Source organism: Ranitomeya imitator, chromosome 3 (assembly GCF_032444005.1).
Source record: "Ranitomeya imitator isolate aRanImi1 chromosome 3, aRanImi1.pri, whole genome shotgun sequence".
Classification (NCBI taxonomy): Eukaryota; Metazoa; Chordata; class Amphibia; order Anura; family Dendrobatidae; genus Ranitomeya; species Ranitomeya imitator.
Window position 1 is genome coordinate 131597790 of NC_091284.1, and position 18911 is coordinate 131616700.

The 18911-nt window shown below is 44.3% G+C and overlaps 1 protein-coding gene across 2 annotated transcripts in view; it reads right to left on the reverse strand.

Annotated features, from left to right (window-relative positions):
* Positions 1-18911, reverse strand: part of ACOT9 (acyl-CoA thioesterase 9) — a 55864-nt gene that overhangs the window by 21891 nt on the left and 15062 nt on the right. For both annotated transcript variants that reach the window (XM_069761459.1, XM_069761458.1), the window contains 9 exons: positions 17622-17667; positions 15971-16141; positions 15785-15822; positions 13971-14054; positions 13456-13559; positions 6999-7072; positions 6600-6667; positions 6391-6502; positions 4580-4670 (listed from right to left, as the gene is read on the reverse strand). In XM_069761459.1, coding sequence (XP_069617560.1) covers positions 4580-4670; positions 6391-6502; positions 6600-6667; positions 6999-7072; positions 13456-13559; positions 13971-14054; positions 15785-15822; positions 15971-16141; positions 17622-17667 — 788 coding nt within the window. The remainder of the gene's footprint in view (positions 1-4579; positions 4671-6390; positions 6503-6599; positions 6668-6998; positions 7073-13455; positions 13560-13970; positions 14055-15784; positions 15823-15970; positions 16142-17621; positions 17668-18911) is intronic.

The window sequence follows — 18911 nt, forward strand, 5'->3', positions numbered from 1 at the left end:
CTAGTTCCATCAAATTTTGTCTAGATCTTCTTGAATTGGTCCTATATGAGAACTTCTTCTTATATGAGGACACCTACTATGTACAATGCTGTGGGACCGCGATGGGCTCAAATGTCGCACCGGCTTACGCAAATGCGTACATGAGCCATTTTGAGAATAATCACGTCTACCCTGAGGAACTGTTCAAACAGCATGTCCGATGCTATCATCGTTACATTGATGACATCTTCCTTATCTGGACAGGGTCATCAGAATTACAGAAATAATCTTTTCACCAACTACTTAACTCGGTCCATTCGGAACTACAATTCACTATCCAGTATGACATAAATCACATATCATTCCTAGACACAATGATACACAAAGACCAATCTGGGAAACTTACAAGTGATCTATTTACCAAACCCACAGACTGTAATAATCTCCTACATTATTCCAGTAGCCATCCTAAGGCCACCAAAAATAGCTTACCCCGGTCTCAATTTGCGAGGCTAGCTAAAATTGTATCTGACCCAGTCGTACTCCAGATACGCCTAGATACCATGTCACAGAAATTCAGGGACAGAAATTACCCCACACGTCTACTGGAACTAGAGAGAAACAATATTCTCAATCCACAATCCCCCCGTCCGCAACTTGTCACTAAAGAACGGGTTCCTTTTGTACATACCTATCACCCTCTGATGCCAAAAGTCCAATCAATTATCAGAAAACATTGGCCATTGCTATCCAGAGCGTACCCCAAAGTTGACTGCTTCACCTTACCAGTCCTTATGTGCAACAGGAGGGCTCCCAAAATCAGGGATAGATTGGTACGAGCGGACATTGGCAGCTCACGTCCCACCACGACACAAGGTGTCCTAACCACACGCAGGCAGGGCAACTTTCCCTGTCTGAGCTGTGCCTCATGCTCCAATGTGATAAAATCGGACAATGTCACTCACCCCAGAACGGGAAAATCCTACCCCATCCGGGGATACCATACCTGCAACTCCAACTTCGTGGTATACCTAATAAAATGTCCCTGCGGCCTCTTATACATTGGAGAAACAACCCAACATATCAGAGACCGAATTGCTAGCCACAAATCGACCATTCGTTGTGGCAAGACCTGGCTTCCCATACCAGACCACTTCATTAAATTGAAACACACGGTGGCACAACTCAAATACCAGGTCATTGAACATGTACCTAGACCTAGGAGAGGGGGTAACCACATCAGACTACTGAAAACCAGAGAAACTTACTGGATTCATAAACTAGACACCTTGGCTCCCAAAGGTCTTAATAGAGAGATTAATTGGTTAATATGACTTTACTAATTTTACCATTTATTTCTGCAGAATCGCTAAATACGAATTTCATTAGGCGAGTTCTTCTATCCAATTTATTATAGCTAGCCATACTATCTTAACAACTTCCAGACCTTTCCTTAGTGTCTACATATGCCCAACAACTGTACCATACTACAGGGCCATCCCCAATACATATACTCTTTGCCTTTGTTATAATAGCATCCATATTGTGCACACATACATTCCCCCTTTACATCAGTTTCCTTATGCCTGTTTAGCCATGCCCACATTTTTAGTTTTGCATAGCCTTTGTTTAGCCCCCATTCAACCCACAGCTGCTTCTACTGCCCCTCCCCTTGCCTCCATAACAACCGTCGCTATGGTTTCATTACCAAGCATGCACAGTGCACCCTTTACAATAGCGACACGTCACTTTCGGTGACGCACTTCCGGTCCAGCGATATGGGGCACAGCATTTAAACGCCGCAGCACCTTCCCAGCACATGCCAAAAAGCCGCACACTGAGCAGGGCGCGGATGCGCCGCTCTATAACTCTACACCACGCAACAAGCAGGTAAACTTGGCTTCATTACTTTACCTTACTACGGCGTCCTCATAGACTCTTAAGTGCAGCTCCCCACTACATTAGGCAGCAGGTATACCTGTCAATTATTTGTGCCACAACCACCTACTCTTGCTACAATATTTTGCAGCATTATTGCCATTATTTATTAGCTCCCCATTTTATCAGGCAACATCTCCAAGTGACCACGGTCATGCCATTTTCGTTCATAAGATTACGGTACTATTACTGGGTATGAAGTCATCATTAAACCACTATTATGCCTCCCCCCCTTTTTACTATACTAGCTAGTCAATACACGTATTGTGTACAGATAGCCACCTACATTCCAAGGCTAGCATTTTTTGATTATATCTTTACTTTTCCTGTAACGTCCCCTTTATTCAGTGCAGTCTCGGGCACCTAAACACCAGGGGTCCCTTTCCACATTCTTTACCCTCTACTCTGGCTACAACAACCAAGGTAATATATGCCTGTCTTATTTTATGTCACTCAAAAGTCATGGATCGCTACTACATTGTGCTATGTCTTGTTATAGTTTATACCAACTATTACTGGTTGCCCTATCTCTGTTTTATGCATTTTTCTATGTTGGTAACCGTTATCATTTATGCTATCAGGTTCAAATTGCTACCTTGTATCCCTTTGTAAATTATGTAAATTATGTATATAGTATTCAGTGTCTTATTCTTTGTTTTCTTATTCTCTCCAGTAACCCCATGACTAAGACCCTGGAGGGTTGAAACGTTGGGTTTTATATCAAGTATATCACTGCACTGCTTGTGGTTTATTTATCTGTTTGAGACTATCTTTGGAATAAAATTGTGAAAACACGCTTGCAAACTGACAAACAAGAGTGTGCGGTGAATTTCTACTACTATTCCCTTAAGATTAGACATGGCGGAGGAACCCCTGAGGAATGCCAGAAGGTTAGGGGACAGGAAAGCAGAGGAGAGTGTCAGACTGCAGCAGAGCTACTCACGACAGGTGATGGATGGAAAGCTGCACCTCAAGATGTCGATGGTCCTTAACACAGGGGTGCAGGCAGACAGAGCAGACTTCTGGGACACTCTTCTGTCCGGGACCGGCTGCAATGCTGAGCCGCAAGGGATGAGGACGCCAGGCTATGCGCTTTGAGGAGCCAGCGCAAGGCGGTCCTGGTGCCGAAAACAACTTCAGGGGAGCAGGAGAAAGTGGGTGGGGCTAACCGCCAAGATGGCGCTGGTGGGCGGAGCTCACCGATTTGAACCAGTCGGGCGGGAGAAAAGCCCGCCCGATGTAAGGAAGGAGGTGGCGGAGTCGCGGCCGGAAGTAGGCCCCGGGAGAAGCCGGGGCCTAAATTAGAGGCCGGCGACCACCAGTGCAAGACCGCTGCGCCGGAGCTGTGCGCTGCAGGTAGGAAGCGGCGCGGCAGCCTTGGGACAAAGGCATCGCGGCCGCAGAGAGCAGCCGGAGCAGTGCGGCTGCAGGGTCCCGAAGCAGCGCGGCGCCCTGCAAATGCCGCCGCGCTGGAGCAGATGGCAGGGGAACCGCTAAGGGCGGCCAGAATCATGCGGTCGCAGGGGCCAGAAGCGGCGCGGTAGCCTGTAAAGGAACAGGAGGCAGAACGGCCGCAGCTATGGAAGCGGCACGGCAGACAGAAAGAGCACGGCCGTCGCGCGGTAAAGGGATCTCGGCCCGTGCGCACAGAAAAAAAGGCCCCTGCAACTGCGTGCAGCTGCCCGCTTGCAACAGGCGACGACCAGTGGGATCCCCCCCTTTGAAGATCTGTATGGGATAGGATGGAATGGGGAAAATACTCACCTTAAACATCCCACGCCGTTACTAACTTGAAGAGGAATGAGACGTCCAGGGAGCTGATGGACGTCCTCATCTCCGCAACAGATAGGCTCTGGTGGGCGAGTGGGTGGGGGACAGAGCCAGGACCGGACTTCTGAGCACACTTGTGTGCTAGGATCTTGGTCCTGGAGAGGGATCTATGAGGATACGGGGTGGCAGTACACGCCGTAATCATAGTCCGCATAGTGGGACTACAGGTGTGACTGCTCACCCTGTATCCCTCCGGGAAACCTGTAAGAAAACGACGCACATTGAGGTAGATAAGGGTCTAATGAAAGACCCGTGTCCACCTCCTACTGACACTAAGCTAAACTGGATATCCTACTTCCTGTCGGTAGGGTGTACACTGCAGAGGAGGAGCTAACTTTTTTATTTGCATAGTGTCAGCCTCCTAGTGGCAGCAGCATACACCCATGGTTCCTGTGTCGCCCAATGAAAGGCGATAGAGAAAAAAAAAATTAAGAAAAAAAATGTGTGATAACAGTCACTCATTTCCCATTTCATTTCTACATTTTTCCCTCTTTGCCCCACATATCACAAAAGAAAGGAGGCAAATATTGTTTGAGTATCTGAATGGTTAAAAAAAAAAAAGCTTTAGTGCACTTAAAACCAAAATGTATGAACATTTGCCAGATCATGGAAAGGGAAAAATGGTCTGGTCTTGAACTGGTTACTCTTAAAGCACTTGCATCACTGCCATAGCCATCGTGAAAATGTCCCAGATGACATAAAAAAAAAACAATGTAATTGTTCTCATGTGCTGCATTTAGGAATTCTAGGATAATTACGGTAGATTACAAATTACTATGTAAAGTTAATCTGTCATTTGCTTTGATTTTTATATTCGGCTTTCATAAAATACCTGTGGATGACAAATTTCCAAGCCCTTGAGTTTTGCATCTTCCATCCAAACCGAATTCGGTGGCAAGATGCGGCTCCTGAAGCTCACGGTGCTAGAAGATAAGCAATCAAGCACTTCGGGAAATCATTAAAAAGCCATGCTGGAACATTTCAGTATTATCTAGGTTACCTATCCCTCCATTACATTACATACACCAATCAGTCATCACTACAACTACTGACAGGTAAAGTCAATGAGATTAACCATCATGACAAGAACACGTCTCAGCTGTATCTATTAGGTTGCAAGAGAACAGCAAGTAAATGTTGAAAAATATACCAATAAAAAAAATCTGAGAAACTGTGACAAGAGCCCAATGGCATTCCTGGACGACTGAGTCAGATCATCGCTAAAATGCAGGGTTTGTAGAGTGTTTCTACAGTTAGAATCTAAAAAAAGGACAGCTGATGAGCTAGTAACAGGGTTATGGTGCCCAAGGCTCAGCTATCGTGTACAGGGAGTACTGGTTAGCCGATCTGGTGCAATCCCACAAGAAAGTGATTGTAGAACAAATAGCTAAAAAAATATATTTTTGACCATGATAGAAAGGTGTCACAGCAATGCTGAGAATGTGGACCTCTGTGCACCACCAATGTACCTACAATGGGCATGTGAGCATGAGAAATGGAGCTGAAGAAGGAGGTGGACTGCTCTTTCTACCAATACTTACCTGGCGTGAAGACATGACACCAGTATGCACTAGAGGAATCAGACAAGCTAGTAGATCGTGTGATACTCTACGCATGTTCTGTGATTCCTGGCATTTACATGGATATTTCATTGACACGTATCACCTAAATAACTGTTGTTGCCGACCAATTACACGAATTCATAGCAATGGTATTCCCTGGTGGCAGTGGCTTTATACGCCAAGGTAATAATTTGATCACCCTGCAGAAATTGTTCAGGAATGCTTTTGGGAACATGAACAAACAGATCAAGATATTCTCTTGACCGCCAAATTCACCAGATCTTAATCCAATGGAGTATTTAAACGATGGGCCAGAAAAACAAGTGTGATTCACGGAGGCCTCAACTCACAACTTCCTGCAAATGACAGAACTTAAAGGATCTGCATCCACTGTCTTGGAACACCATCAGAGATCTAGTGGAGCCTGTCTCCTTAGTCCGTACACGTCATAGCCTTTTCCCAGCCCCGTAAAATATTAGGCAGGTGATTTTAATGATAATAGCACAGTATGTTCTAAGATGAAAAATTTCTGTCAAAAAAATTCAGTCCAGATTGAGAAGAGTTTTTAAAACTTTCATTCACATGCTGCAGAAACAATCTCATTCAGATTTACAGAGTTATGTGACAAAAATCTATTAGGAACAAAGGAGATCATACTGTCTCTTGACAGACATTTTTTGACATATACAAAGGATATTCCACAAATATCTAATAAATGTAGGTCCAGAGTTGGCATGCGTCTACAGAACAATCTTCCGACCCCCGTTCCAACTGGTGCCCGTCCTGATGGACAGAACAGGTGGCCTTTCATGCGCCATCTTTCTAGTTATTGCAATGGAAGTTTATCCATATGCAAGAGATCTTGGCTGTTTTCCGAGCTCCAATAGTAGTAAATGGAGAGAGTCAGCACATCTGAATTGACCTCTCCTGTCAGAGAAACAGGATCAGAAGATTGTTCTGGAAACAGGTGTATGTGGATATGTCATAAGTGTCTGCTGTGAGACGACTCCTTTAAGACAGGCCTCATAGCTGAAAAACACCACTAAACCACTTTCATCATTTTTGTTTTCTTGGCCCTTACTTTGTATCTAGCGTGTTTAGAAAAATGTCATGTGCAATCTTCCTTTCTTCGGCAGTTGGAGCCATTTTTAGTAACGATGTTGTACTGAATTCAATTCTTCTCAACTTGTTCACTAAAGGTAACAAATGTAAAAACAGATCTGGTTAAATAAGGGAGAAGGGCAACATACAAGATCGTAGGGAAAATAGAAAAAAAACTCAAGAACATACATTCTCCTTGTTGTAAAAGTCTTTCCTCTTCAGGACCATCAGGAACTATTGGATTGACAAATGCAGGCCTGAAGGAACGAAGATACAAGAATATTGTAAAGCATGATCTGGTGATAGTGTATCACAAAATACCATAGGAGTAAGAGTTTTTACAGGGAACCTGACAGATTCATGTTACTCAAACCATGGGCAGCACTTGTCAGACACTGGCTGTTATTGCAGCCAGGCATGTTTTAGTCTGTAACGCTGCGGCAAAAAGCTGGCTGGAGACTGTGTCTCGGATGACTACCCTGGGACTAGTCCATGGTGGCTTCTCCCCACCATGCTCACCGAGACTGACAGGTCTCTTCCTATACACATACCACAATTCTTCTAAAATGATACAGCTTATACACATACCTTCTGTTCTCCGGGTCTCTGGCCACCATAACAAATGTTGCATCCAAAACTGGACTGTAAATGCCATCATGGAGCTTTGGAAGAGAACAAATATGGCTGCTGTAATAATTTGTATGAACAGACAGACGTACCACACCTCCAACAAGGCACTTTTGTGTGAACATATGCTGGACTATAACCCCAACAGATGATTACAATGGATATAGTAATAGCACAGAGCAGTACACTTGGGACCAGTATGACCAATATACAGGTCATGATGCCCAGGAAACTGGCCTAGAGGCCCCTGCCTGCTGCATAAGATGCCAGTGGGGCATGTGGTAGTTAGGAGAGCCCTGATACATAATGCATTGGGATTAAGGAGCTTCAAGATACATTGCTGCTAATGGCCAAGGTACAAAAAAAAAATTAGATGATTATACAGTCATGGCCAAAAGTATTGAACACCCCTGCAATTCTGTCAGATAATACTCAGTTTCTTCCTGAAAATGATTGCAATTACAAATTCTTTGGTATTATTATCTTCATTTAATTTGTCTTAAATAAAAAAAACACAAAAGAGAATGAAGCAAAAAGCAAAACATTGATCATTTCACACAAAACTCCAAAAATGGGCCAGACAAAAGCATTGGCACCCTCAGCCTCATACTTGGTTGCACAACCTTTAGCCAAAATAACTGCGACCAACCGCTTCCGGTAACCATCAATGAGTTTCTTACAATGCTCTGCTGTAATTTTAGACCATTCTTCTTTGGCAAACTGCTCCAGGTCCCTGATATTTGAAGAGTGCCTTCTCCAAACTGCCATTTTTAGATCTCTCCACAGGTGTTCTATGGGATTCAGGTCTGGACCCATTGCTGGCCACCTTAGAAGTCTCCAGTGCTTTCTCTCAAACCATTTTCTAGTGCTTTTTGAAGTGTTTTGGGTCATTGTCCTGCTGGAAGACCCAGCTTTCTCACAATGGGCCTTACATTATGCTGCAAAATTTGTTGGTAGTCTTCAGACTTCATAATGCCATGCACACGGTCAAGCAGTCCAGTGCCAAAGGCAGCAAAGCAACCCCAAAACATCAGGGAACCTCCGCCATGTTTGACTGTAGGGACCGTGTTCTTTTCGTTGAATGCCTCTTTTTTTCTCCTGTAAACTCTATGTTGATGCCTTTGCCTAATAAAGCTCTATTTTTGTCTCATCTGACCAGAGAACATTCTTCCAAAACGTTTTAGGCTTTTTCAGGTAAGTTTTGGCAAACTCCAGCCTGGCTTTTTTATGTCTCGGGGTAAGAAGAGGGGTCTTCCTGGGTCTCATACCATACAGTCCCTGTTCATTCAGACGCCGAAGGATAGTACGGGTTGACACTGTTGTACCCTCGGACTGCAGTGCAGCTTGAAGTTGTTTGGATGTTAGTCTAGGTTCTTTATCCAACATCCGCACAATCTTGCGTTGAAATCTCTTGTCAATTTTTCTTTTCCATTAACATCTTTGGAGGTTAGCAACAGTGCCACAGGCTTTAAACTTCTTGATGACACTGCACACGGTAGACACAGGAACATTCAGGTCTTTGGAGATGGACTTATAGCCTTGAGATTGCTCATGCTTCCTCACAATTTGGTTTCTCAAATCCTCAGACAGTTCTTTGGTCTTCTTTCTTTTCTCCATGCCCAATGTGGTACACACAAGGACACAGGACAGATGTTGAGTCAAGTTTAATCCATGTCAACTGGCTGCAAGTGTGATTTATTTATTGCCAACACCTGTTAGGTGCCACAGGTAAGTTACAGATGCTGTTAATTACACAAATTAGAGAAGCATCACATGATTTTTCTAACAGTGCCAATACTTTTGGCCACCCCCTTTTTTATGTTTGGTGTGGAATGATATCCAATTTGGCTTTAGGACAATTCTTTTTGTGTTTTTTCCATTGAAGACAAATTAAATGGAGATAATACCAAAGAATTTGTGATTGCAATCATTTTCAGGAAGAAACTGAGTATTATCTGACAGAATTGCAGGGGTGTCAATACTTTTGCCCACAATTGTATATAGATAGAAAGGCTACAAGTCCATCTCCAAAGACCTGAATGTTCCTGTCTCTACCGTGCGCAGTGTCATCAAGAAGTTTAAAGCCCATGGCACTGTGGCTAACCTCCCTAAATGTGGACGGAAAAGAAAAATTGACAAGAGATTTCAACGCAAGATTGTGCGGATGGTGGATAAAGAACCTCGACTAACATCCAAACAAGTTCAAGCTGCCCTGCAGTCCAAGGGTACAACAGCGTCAACCCGTACTATCCGTCGGTATCTGAATGAAAAGGGACTGTATGGTAGGAGACCCAGGAAGACCCCACTTCTTACCCCAAGACATAAAAAAGCCAGGCTGGAGTTTGCCAAAACTTACCTGAGAAAGCCTAAAACGTTTTGGAAGAATGTTCTCTGGTCAGATGAGACAAAAGTAGAGCTTTTTGGGCAAAGGCATCAACATAGAGTTTACAGGAGAAAAAAAAAAGGCATTCAAAGAAAAGAACACGGTCCCTACAGTCAAACATGGCGGAGGTTCCCTAATGTTTTGGGGTTGCTTTGCTGCCTCTGGCACTGGACTGCTTGACAGTGTGCATGGCATTATGAAGTCTGAAGACTACCAACAAATTTTGCAGCATAATGTAGGGCCCAGTGTGAGAAAGCTGGGTCTCCCAGCAGGACAATGACCCAAAACACTTCAAAAAGCACTAGAAAATGGTTTGAGAGAAAGCACTGGCGACTTCTAAGGTGGCCACTTATGAGTCCAGACCTGAATCCCATAGAAACCCTGTGGAGAGATCTAAAATTGGCAGTTTGGAGAAGGCACCCTTCAAATATCAGGGACCTGGAGCAGTTTGCCAAAGAAGAATGGTCTAAAATTACAGCAGAGCAGTGTAGGAAACTCATTGATGGTTACCGGAAGTGGTTGGTCGCAGTTATTTTGGCTAAAGGTTGTGCAACCAAGTATTAGGCTGAGGGTGCCAATACTTTTGTCTGGCCCATTTTTGGAGTTTTGTGTGAAAAGATCAATGTTTTGCTTTTTGCTTCATTCCCTTTTGTGTTTTCTCATTTAAGACAAATTAAATGAAGATAATGATACCAAAGAATTTGTGATTGCAATCATTTTCAGAAAGAAACGGAGTATTATCTGACAGAGAATTTATTCCTCGTGGAAGGCTGTAGGTCCGACTTTAGGAGGTTCGGGATCCAGCCCAGGGACTCGAGAATATCTAGGGTTTTTGATACATCTTGGTTCAGCTGAGATGTTGACGGAGCCATAATAAGAAGATTGTCTAGGTAAGGGACCAGGCAGATTCCCGGATGACAGAGAAAGATGACTGCTTCCCTCATAATTTTCGAGAATATTCTCGGGGCCGAGGATACTCCGAAGGGAAGGACATTGAATTGGTAGTGAGTGATCTTGCGGTTGTGGGAGATTGCGAACCTGAGGAACTTCCTGTGATCCGGATGGATTGGAACGTGGTAATAGGCGTCCCTCAGGTCTATCGTTGTCATCACCCAGTCTTGCCCAATAAGCGGGATTGCGGTCTTGACTGACTCCATCTTGAACCTCCGATACTTGATAACCTGGTACAAGGGTTTTAGATTTATGATCAGCCTGCATTTCCCGGAGGGTTTTCTTATGAGGAAAAGGCGAGAGTAATGACCTCTGCCTAAGTCCTGCTGGGGTACATGGGAGATCACTTTTTCTCGCAGAAGTTTCTGGATTTGAAGGAGAAAGGAGTCGAGGAGGTCTGTGGGTTGTTCCGGGGTAATTCTCAGGCAATGGGGGGGGGGGGGAGCTCTCGAAGTCCAGTTTTAGTCCGAATTGTGATGTGTGGAGGATCCACTGGTTTGTGGATATGGACTGCCATTGGGTGAGAAACCGTGAGAGCCGGCCCCCAACCGAAGAGTCACTGTTTGTCCTGAGTCTGTTGCAGTTGAGGCACGAGGATATTCCTGCCTCTATCCCCTTTCGGGTAGCTCCAACCACCCGGTTTTCCTTTTCCCCTAAAATCCTTCTGGGAGGACTGGTCACGAGGGGGACGAAAAAAACGCTTTCTAGTAACTTTTTTTTCAGGAAGCGATTTCTTTCTATCAGAGGCCTTATCCAGGATATCATCCAGTATTGGCCCGAACACATGGTGACCCTGAAAGGGGATGGCACAGAGTTTGCTCTTAGAGGTAATGTCGCCTCCCCAAGATTTCAGCCAAAGAGCTCTCCTGGCTGAATTCGAGAGAACTAGGGACCGTGCGGCCACACGAACGGACTCTCCTGAAGCATCGGCTAAGAATCCCGAAGCCTTTTGTAGAAGGGGAAGGGAGTCCAGGATTTCCTCCCGGGAAGTACCCTGGGAGAGATGTTCCTCTAATTTGCAAAGCCAGAGGACCAGGGCCCTGGCGACGCAAGTAGAAGCAATATTTGCCTTAAGAAGGTTCGTAGAGGACTCCCAGGACTTCTTTAGGTGACTCTCGATCTTTCGATCCATTGGATCTTTTAATTGAGAAGAGTCCTCAAATGGGAGGGACGTCTTTTTGGTGACTTTAGAGACCTGAACGTCCACTTTGGGAACCTCCCAAATAGAATTATCACCCTCTAAGGGAAACCGGTTTTTAAAGTCTGAAGGGACACTAAGGCCCTTCTCTGGGGAAGCAAACTCTTGGAAAATGAGATTTTGAACATTTTCATGTATAGGGAACCCTTTTTTAGGCTTGGGTCTCAGGCCCCCAAACATTACATCCTGTACGGATTGTTTTTCCTTCACTTCCTCAACCCCCAAGGTGCGTCTTACTATGGAAACTAGCTTAACCATATCTTCAGAGGAAAAGTAATATTTTTTCCCCATCTGCTTTAGGGGCGGATGTGGAGCCCTCATTCTCCCAATCATCTTCTGACTCAGAAGAATGGACCCCACCCGAGTCAGTATCAGTATTAACTGGGGCCATCTTCCTCTTTTTATAGGGGGGAGGATGCGACACTTGAGGTTGGGAGAAGGCCGCCATGGAGGATTGTACCTCCTGTTTAATCAAGCTTTTAATGCTGTCCAGGAGGGAGGGCTGTTCAGCACGTAATATGTCATCTGTACAGGGTTGACACAGGGTCTTCTTATAGGCGGAGGGTAGCCAGAAGCCACAAAAACCACACTTGCAGCTAGGTTTACTCTTTGGGGCAGAGACCTTTTCTCCCTAAAAGAGAGAGAGGTATACTAAGAACCCATTCAAAATATGCCAGAACAGTAAAGGGACCAGCCCAGCTACTCACGGCAGGAGGGTGAACGCTGGGATCTGCAGATGAAGCAGAGGGTTTGTCGCCGTCCATGGTCAAGCTGTATACAGTCACAGAGAGACAGGGAACAGCATCTTACCTGGAGGCCCAGACCAGGATATGAAGGTATCGAGGTCCCCAGCGATATCGTGTGCTCCTCCCGCTTCGGTCCATAGGGAGGCTTGACCGACCCTATCCAGTCTGCGATTTCCCCCGGTGGCCACCGACCTCATGGAACGCCAGAGACACCGTGCGTTGCAGTGCAGAGCCCCAGGCCGCGAACCGGAAGTGCGATGATGTCACATCCGGCGCGCGCGAACCTGGAACTTCACATAGACGCTGGAGAGGGAGGACGCCGGGGAGCTCAGCGAGGACCCTGGCAGCACGTCACCGCCCCGCTTTGCCCCTGACAGAGGCACGGGAGGGGCGGGAAGGAGGGCCCGAGTCCACGGCAAGGATGGAGACGGAGTGCAGCACATGGAAGAGGAGGAGAGGATCACCGCCCGACCTCGGCTGCCCGGTGGTAAGCAAATCTAGGTGCTCCGTTCACCGGCCACGACAGCACCTGCAGGACCTCTTCATGCCCCACTGGGGGAAAGGAAAATCACTGGAGATAGCAGGAAGGGGAGGGTTATTTAACCTCTTTGTGTTCCTGTCCCCATTAGGGCGGGGAGACATCCTCCAAGGTGACTGTCGTGGAAGGTGACTAGAGATAGATAGATAGATAGATAGATAGATAGATAGATAGATAGATAGATAGATAGATAGATAGATAATCTTTACCGGTATGGGCACACAACACCATTTTCAGGTTTCCAAAGATGCCACGTAATGAAATAAAATTACCTGATCACTATTCACAAAAGCAAAAAAATGCTATTAATAAAAAAAAAAGCCACACAAATGCTCAAAAAAAAAGCCTGAAGATGCTTCAGGAAGTGCCTTCCTCTTCAATGACTCGGCGTGTTCGCCCGCCTGAGATGTGGTGTGCATATACCTATCAACACTATAAAACCTAGGGAAATATATGTGTGTCTGAAACAGTTTCCATTTTTTGGCATGCTACTATTTTTAGCATTGGAAATGCACTCTGTGAGCAAAAAGGAAAGGGTGCAGAGCCTAGCTACTTATACAGAAGAATAAAAGCGTGTGTAAATGAGCCCCAAGACCACAAACCTGTAACATGTGCATTTTAACTTCCATTGAGGTCTTCCCAACCCAAGACACATGGCCTGTAAACTTGATATCACAATCAGGAGACATAATCTGCTTACGAAGATCTGAAATAGATGACCAGGAATAGGAAAGACGAATGTAAACAACCCATTTACTTATTTGTCTTCTACTTTATTTTTATGAAGTGACTGAATCTGGATTGAGCAAGAAAAAAGTACAGAGCAGTCAGGCATCCAGACTCTAGAGGATAGTTCCCTTACGGCTTATCAGTAGTACACATACAAGGCTGAGCAACCTTGTACATGCACTGTATTACTTGTGCTGTGCCAGTCTGGAGTGACAGCCGGTAACATAGATCAGAGCTGAACTCACAGTTTTCCCAACCCTCATTAATGGTGGCAGACAAAGCTGTGCACAGGGCGGTAAGGCTGGCACAGCCAGGGACAGAATTCTCAGTCTTATCAATTTCAGCAAAAAGAACGATGAGTTCATATTGATTCCAATAAAGCTGTTACCTATCTTATCCACCAGTGCAGTGACTATTGACAGAGGAGACATGTTCCGTGACGCGGACTTTGTGTGAGTGTAACAGATGAGAACTAGAAGAAAAAGAGGAACATTGGAGTGACATTTATGCAAAATTTTTGCTACGGTTATTGTCATGAATCGCAAAGCAAAAATGTATTACATTGTTTATAACTCCTTATAAAAGGTACAAGAAAAGGTGGCGGGATTAACCCTTTAGTGTGAAGTATGACATACAGGTGCTTCTCGCAAAATTAGAATATCACCAAAAAGTTAATTTATATCAGTTCTTCAATACAAAAAAGCGAAACTCATATTATATAGAGTAATTACAAACAGACTGATCGATTTCAAGGGTTTATTACTGTTAATGTTGATGATTATGGCTTACAGCCATTTTGGATTTTAAAATTATTTTTTCAAGCTGGTGTTATAAAGTATTCTAATTTACTGAGATGACTTTTGGGTTTTTATTGGCTGTAAGCCATAATCATCAACATTAACAGAAATAAACACTTGAAATAAATCACAATGTTTGTAATGACTCCATATAATCCATGAGAACTGAAATAAAACTTTTTGATGATATTCTAATTTTGTGAGAAGCACCAATATTTATGATTTTTTTTCCCCTTATTTTTAACGAGGGAAAAGCGAGTGGTCACGATTCCTCTGCTCAATGAGTGATTGTTTTGCATTCCTATGGAAACTGGTGATGCCGAGTAGTCACTGTTTTGATTGGCAGTTGGCTGCCCAGTCTTGTGTTGGCGTGCTGACCCTGTCAGTGCTTTGTCTGACAGCTCGGTGGTCCAATCGGGACTGGAAGGTGCGGGACTGTCTCCAGGTGTTCTGTTCTGGAGATTGCCCAAGGTATTTAACTGAGCTGTTTGCCTCTGATCCCTGCCAGACATAGTTGTGCTTCCTGGTGATTGTTTACCTGATTCTGTTGTTCCGAGTTCTTCCGCTGCCTGACCATTGAACCGTGTTATGACTATCCCTTTGTCATATCCTTTTGCCTTTATCCGCTATCTCCAGGGTAAAAATACCAGGACAGTGACCTGACTTACGCCTTTGGCTTTTTCCTTGGTTTTCTATGAGCTCTCTTCGTACTGATCCTGGAACGTCTGACTTCTCTCCCTCACAGTCTATCCGTGAGTAGTGACTAGCATCACAGGAGGTGATTTTAACTTTTGTATTTTTTAAATATTTTTAAAAGTGTTTTTTCTTCTTTACATTATTTTGGAGTTCCCTTCGGGAACTTGCACCTACAATGCTTTGAAAGGTTATACTACATACTGCAATACCACAGGATTGCAGGTTAGGGTGCGTTGACACTGTGCTTTGGCACCCGTTCATCGGTCCTGTCGGGGTTATGTACAACCCACAAAACGAATTCAAGCATGCACTCCGATGGGCCATAGCATATAATGATGCCGACAGAATGAACGTGTGGCTCTGTCGTGCGTAATTTTTGGCCGTGTATAATTGTGTCTATGAAGTCGCATGTGGAGAGGAGTGGTGAAACGTAAAATCTTATTAGCTTAGAGTGCACAGCCATAACATCACTCAATGAGTGTATACCCATTTAATAAGATGTAGAAATCACAGACTGTGAGAATAAGCCAACTATCACTTAATATTCTCTCTACAAGAGCAGCCATAAAAGTTGTCACAGAGGGTCAGTGTGATATAAATGTCCACAACCTGTAACCATCCTGCTATTACAGTATGTTCTTATGATCTCTTTCGATCTGCCCTCATTCATGGCTGATGATAGTCTATACATGGATACTGGATACTATACCTCCAAGGCTATCCAGGTCTTCCAGAATCCTGCCAAACCTGCAACAAAAACACAATTTCATAGGTCAAACTAGGATTGTGGACCTTCTAAAAAATACTATATGTTGACAGTTCTTCAATGTGAATATATCTAAAACTACAAGTTACATGTAAAAGCAACCAGACATTTCAGCCCAGACGTTCTCACCGGACATTGTTGTATACATTCAGGTACTTTTCTCTCAGTTGTGGTTCACTGCCAAGGGGCAACATAACCTCAATGTAACTGTCCTTCATCCTCCGTGGGGGGAGATCTTCTTGCTTCTTGGCCAAAAGAGATTGTAGAGCCTTCCGTTCTTCCATGGCTTGTACGTGATCTCTAACAGAATCCGAAAATAGCCAAAGACAAAGTACTAATTGCTATTGGATATCAATTAAAATAAACTGATTTTATACAAATGTAAGTATATTTTATTCAAGTAAAAAAAATGCTGAATTTCTAGGATATAATTTTTTTTGCTAAATCTTGGTGTAACTAAAAGATAAGAGGTTGGAAATGTACATGCTGCAGACCCTGGTGTTGGTTGAGGGTCCACACATTGAGGGTGTGGCATACATTTGTATACAGTATTAGGCCTTGATCACACACAGTGAGATACGGCTGAGTCTCGCAGGTTAAAAACAAGCTCTGGCACCGGCACTCAGGAGCGGAGCGTGCGGCTCCATGTATTGCTATGCGGCTGCACGCTCCGCTCCGGAGTGCCGATGCCAGAGCTTGTTTTTAACCTGCGAGACTCGGCCGTACCTCGCTGTAGTGTGATCCCGGCCTTACACAGGGGGTATTTACAGGGGGGTAATCATAGTGAGTGCTGAGGATGTAATTGCACCTGAGCGCAGGAGCCCAAAAGGTCAGTTTTGTCCATATGGGAAGACAAGTTCTATTAAAACATGTGATACTTGGGAACCCAATAGGCTATGGGTACATAATTCATTTTAGTACACCCTTATTCTATACACAATGAATTTTAGGATGGGGTGGGATATGCCCTACCAGTATTTTAGCATATGACATCAGTGACTCGCAGGGTCAGCAAGTGTGGAGGCATGTGGTAGATGACAGCTATATTACACAGCTGCTATAGATGTCTAATAGCCGTGGCCAGAGCTAAGCTTCCGCTGGTAACCGACATCGGCATTCAAGTGGAACAGTTGCCAGTGTTCACACACAATAGCTGCCACGCGATTGCTGGGTTTCGATGGGTTATCACTGCCCCCGGGGGCCCACATAAGACACCTATTGCTGTCATGTCAAGAAAAAAAAAAAACAATCTCAGGATCCGTTGAAGCGTTCTAGAGCCATTACCACATAAAGTGACACTGGTCAGAATTGTAAAATTTGGCCTGGTCCTGAAGGTGAAAACAGGCTTGGGGTGAAGGGGTTAAAACACAATAATCTGATCTAAACAATAGGACATTTTCTGATTATACATTACCTTTAAATAAAATGTAAAAAATTTTGAATAAGAAAATGTAGCAAGTATGGTATCATCGTAATTGTACTGATGCGGAGAGTCATGGTGCCACAACAGTTTTACTGCACAATAAAGCGCCATAAAAACAAAACCCAGTAACCAATGGCGGGATTGCATTTTGTTTCCATTATTTCATCCCACTAGGAGCGCTTTTCCTATTTCTCAGCACATTGTATGGCAAAATGAATACAGTCATTCAAAAGTACAATGTGACCCGCAACAAAACAACCCTCATGCAGCAAAATAAAAGAAGCATACTTGTCATAGAAATACGGTATATGGAGACATGTAAAAATCTGGACTAGCAGAACATGGGGTCCTAAATACCTCCAATTTGTAGAGGCGCCAACGATTTCCCTCAGTCGATCCCGCACTGCAAGAAGAAGAAGAAGGGATGGATAGAGGTACTGGAGAGGACAAAATACTAATACATAGCGACAGACAGGGCCAACAGAAGGAAACACTGACAGACAGCACTGAAAGTCCCACTGTACAACAACTCACAAGTGCTGCTCGCTGTACACGTCCTGCGCAGATGCCCAGGATGACACTTTTTGGGGTATCCCCTATTTCAGAAGTTATTGGAATATGTACCAATTAGGAAAAAATAGTGAAAACTGCATGTGACTAAGACCCTCTGATCCATGCAGGCAAAAGAAACCAAAAAGTGAGACGTGAGCAGATGAAAACCGCAGCACTGGCGCCCAGCAGAGGATGCAGAGGAGATGACATACAGCGAGGTGCGGAGTGAGCACCGGATACAAGCACTCATGCATTTTGCTGACTGGATGATGCTTGCAGACACCTGTGCAGGTCGCCCTTATACAGGGCTCATTGCACTCCCTAATACATATATATTTATATAAAGGTTTGGCCTCAATGTCTGATTGGGAAATGGGTTATGGGTGACAAACCAACCATGGTCATCGAGACTGGACATCGAGAGGACCAAATGCTGGAGCCATGTATAAATACATGCTGTTAGTGTTTTTCGTCAGCCACTATCCATGGTGTCTGGTATTGTGGCCCTAGTCCATTGACGAGAATGAGGCTGAGCTGCAGTACCAAACATGCTGTAGACAGCTGTGGCACTGTTTTTGGAAGAAGCCAACATCTTCTGATTCTGCACAATTCCTTTAAATAAATAGGTGCTATCCATGGCAGAGTTCTTCTACATAAATCTGTGGTACTTAAATGGGCTTTCTGGCAATGGTGTGTTTAGTTTCATTAGTCAGGGCTCGGGTAAAATAAAAAACGTTTTTCACCTTCCCCTGGCTTCTCCTTTAGTGCTGCCTTTCTGCTGCTGCTGCTTCTGTGATTGTTTCCAGGCTATAATGGTGACATTACAACAATGCACATCACTGCTGTAGCCAATCACTGAGCTAGGTGGCTCTACTGCACTCAGCTCAGTGATTGGCTGCAGTGGTAATCAAAGATGGGAGCAACGGCAGGGATGCAGTGCTGGACCCGAGGTAGATGAGTAACCACACTTTTTATTATTTTAATCAAACTCTGGCCCGATGGGGTTGACATTGCTACTCCTGGAAAATCCCTTTAACTATTTTTTTAAAATGCTGGTAGATTTTACTATAATCATACTGTCATAGTTTTTGTTTG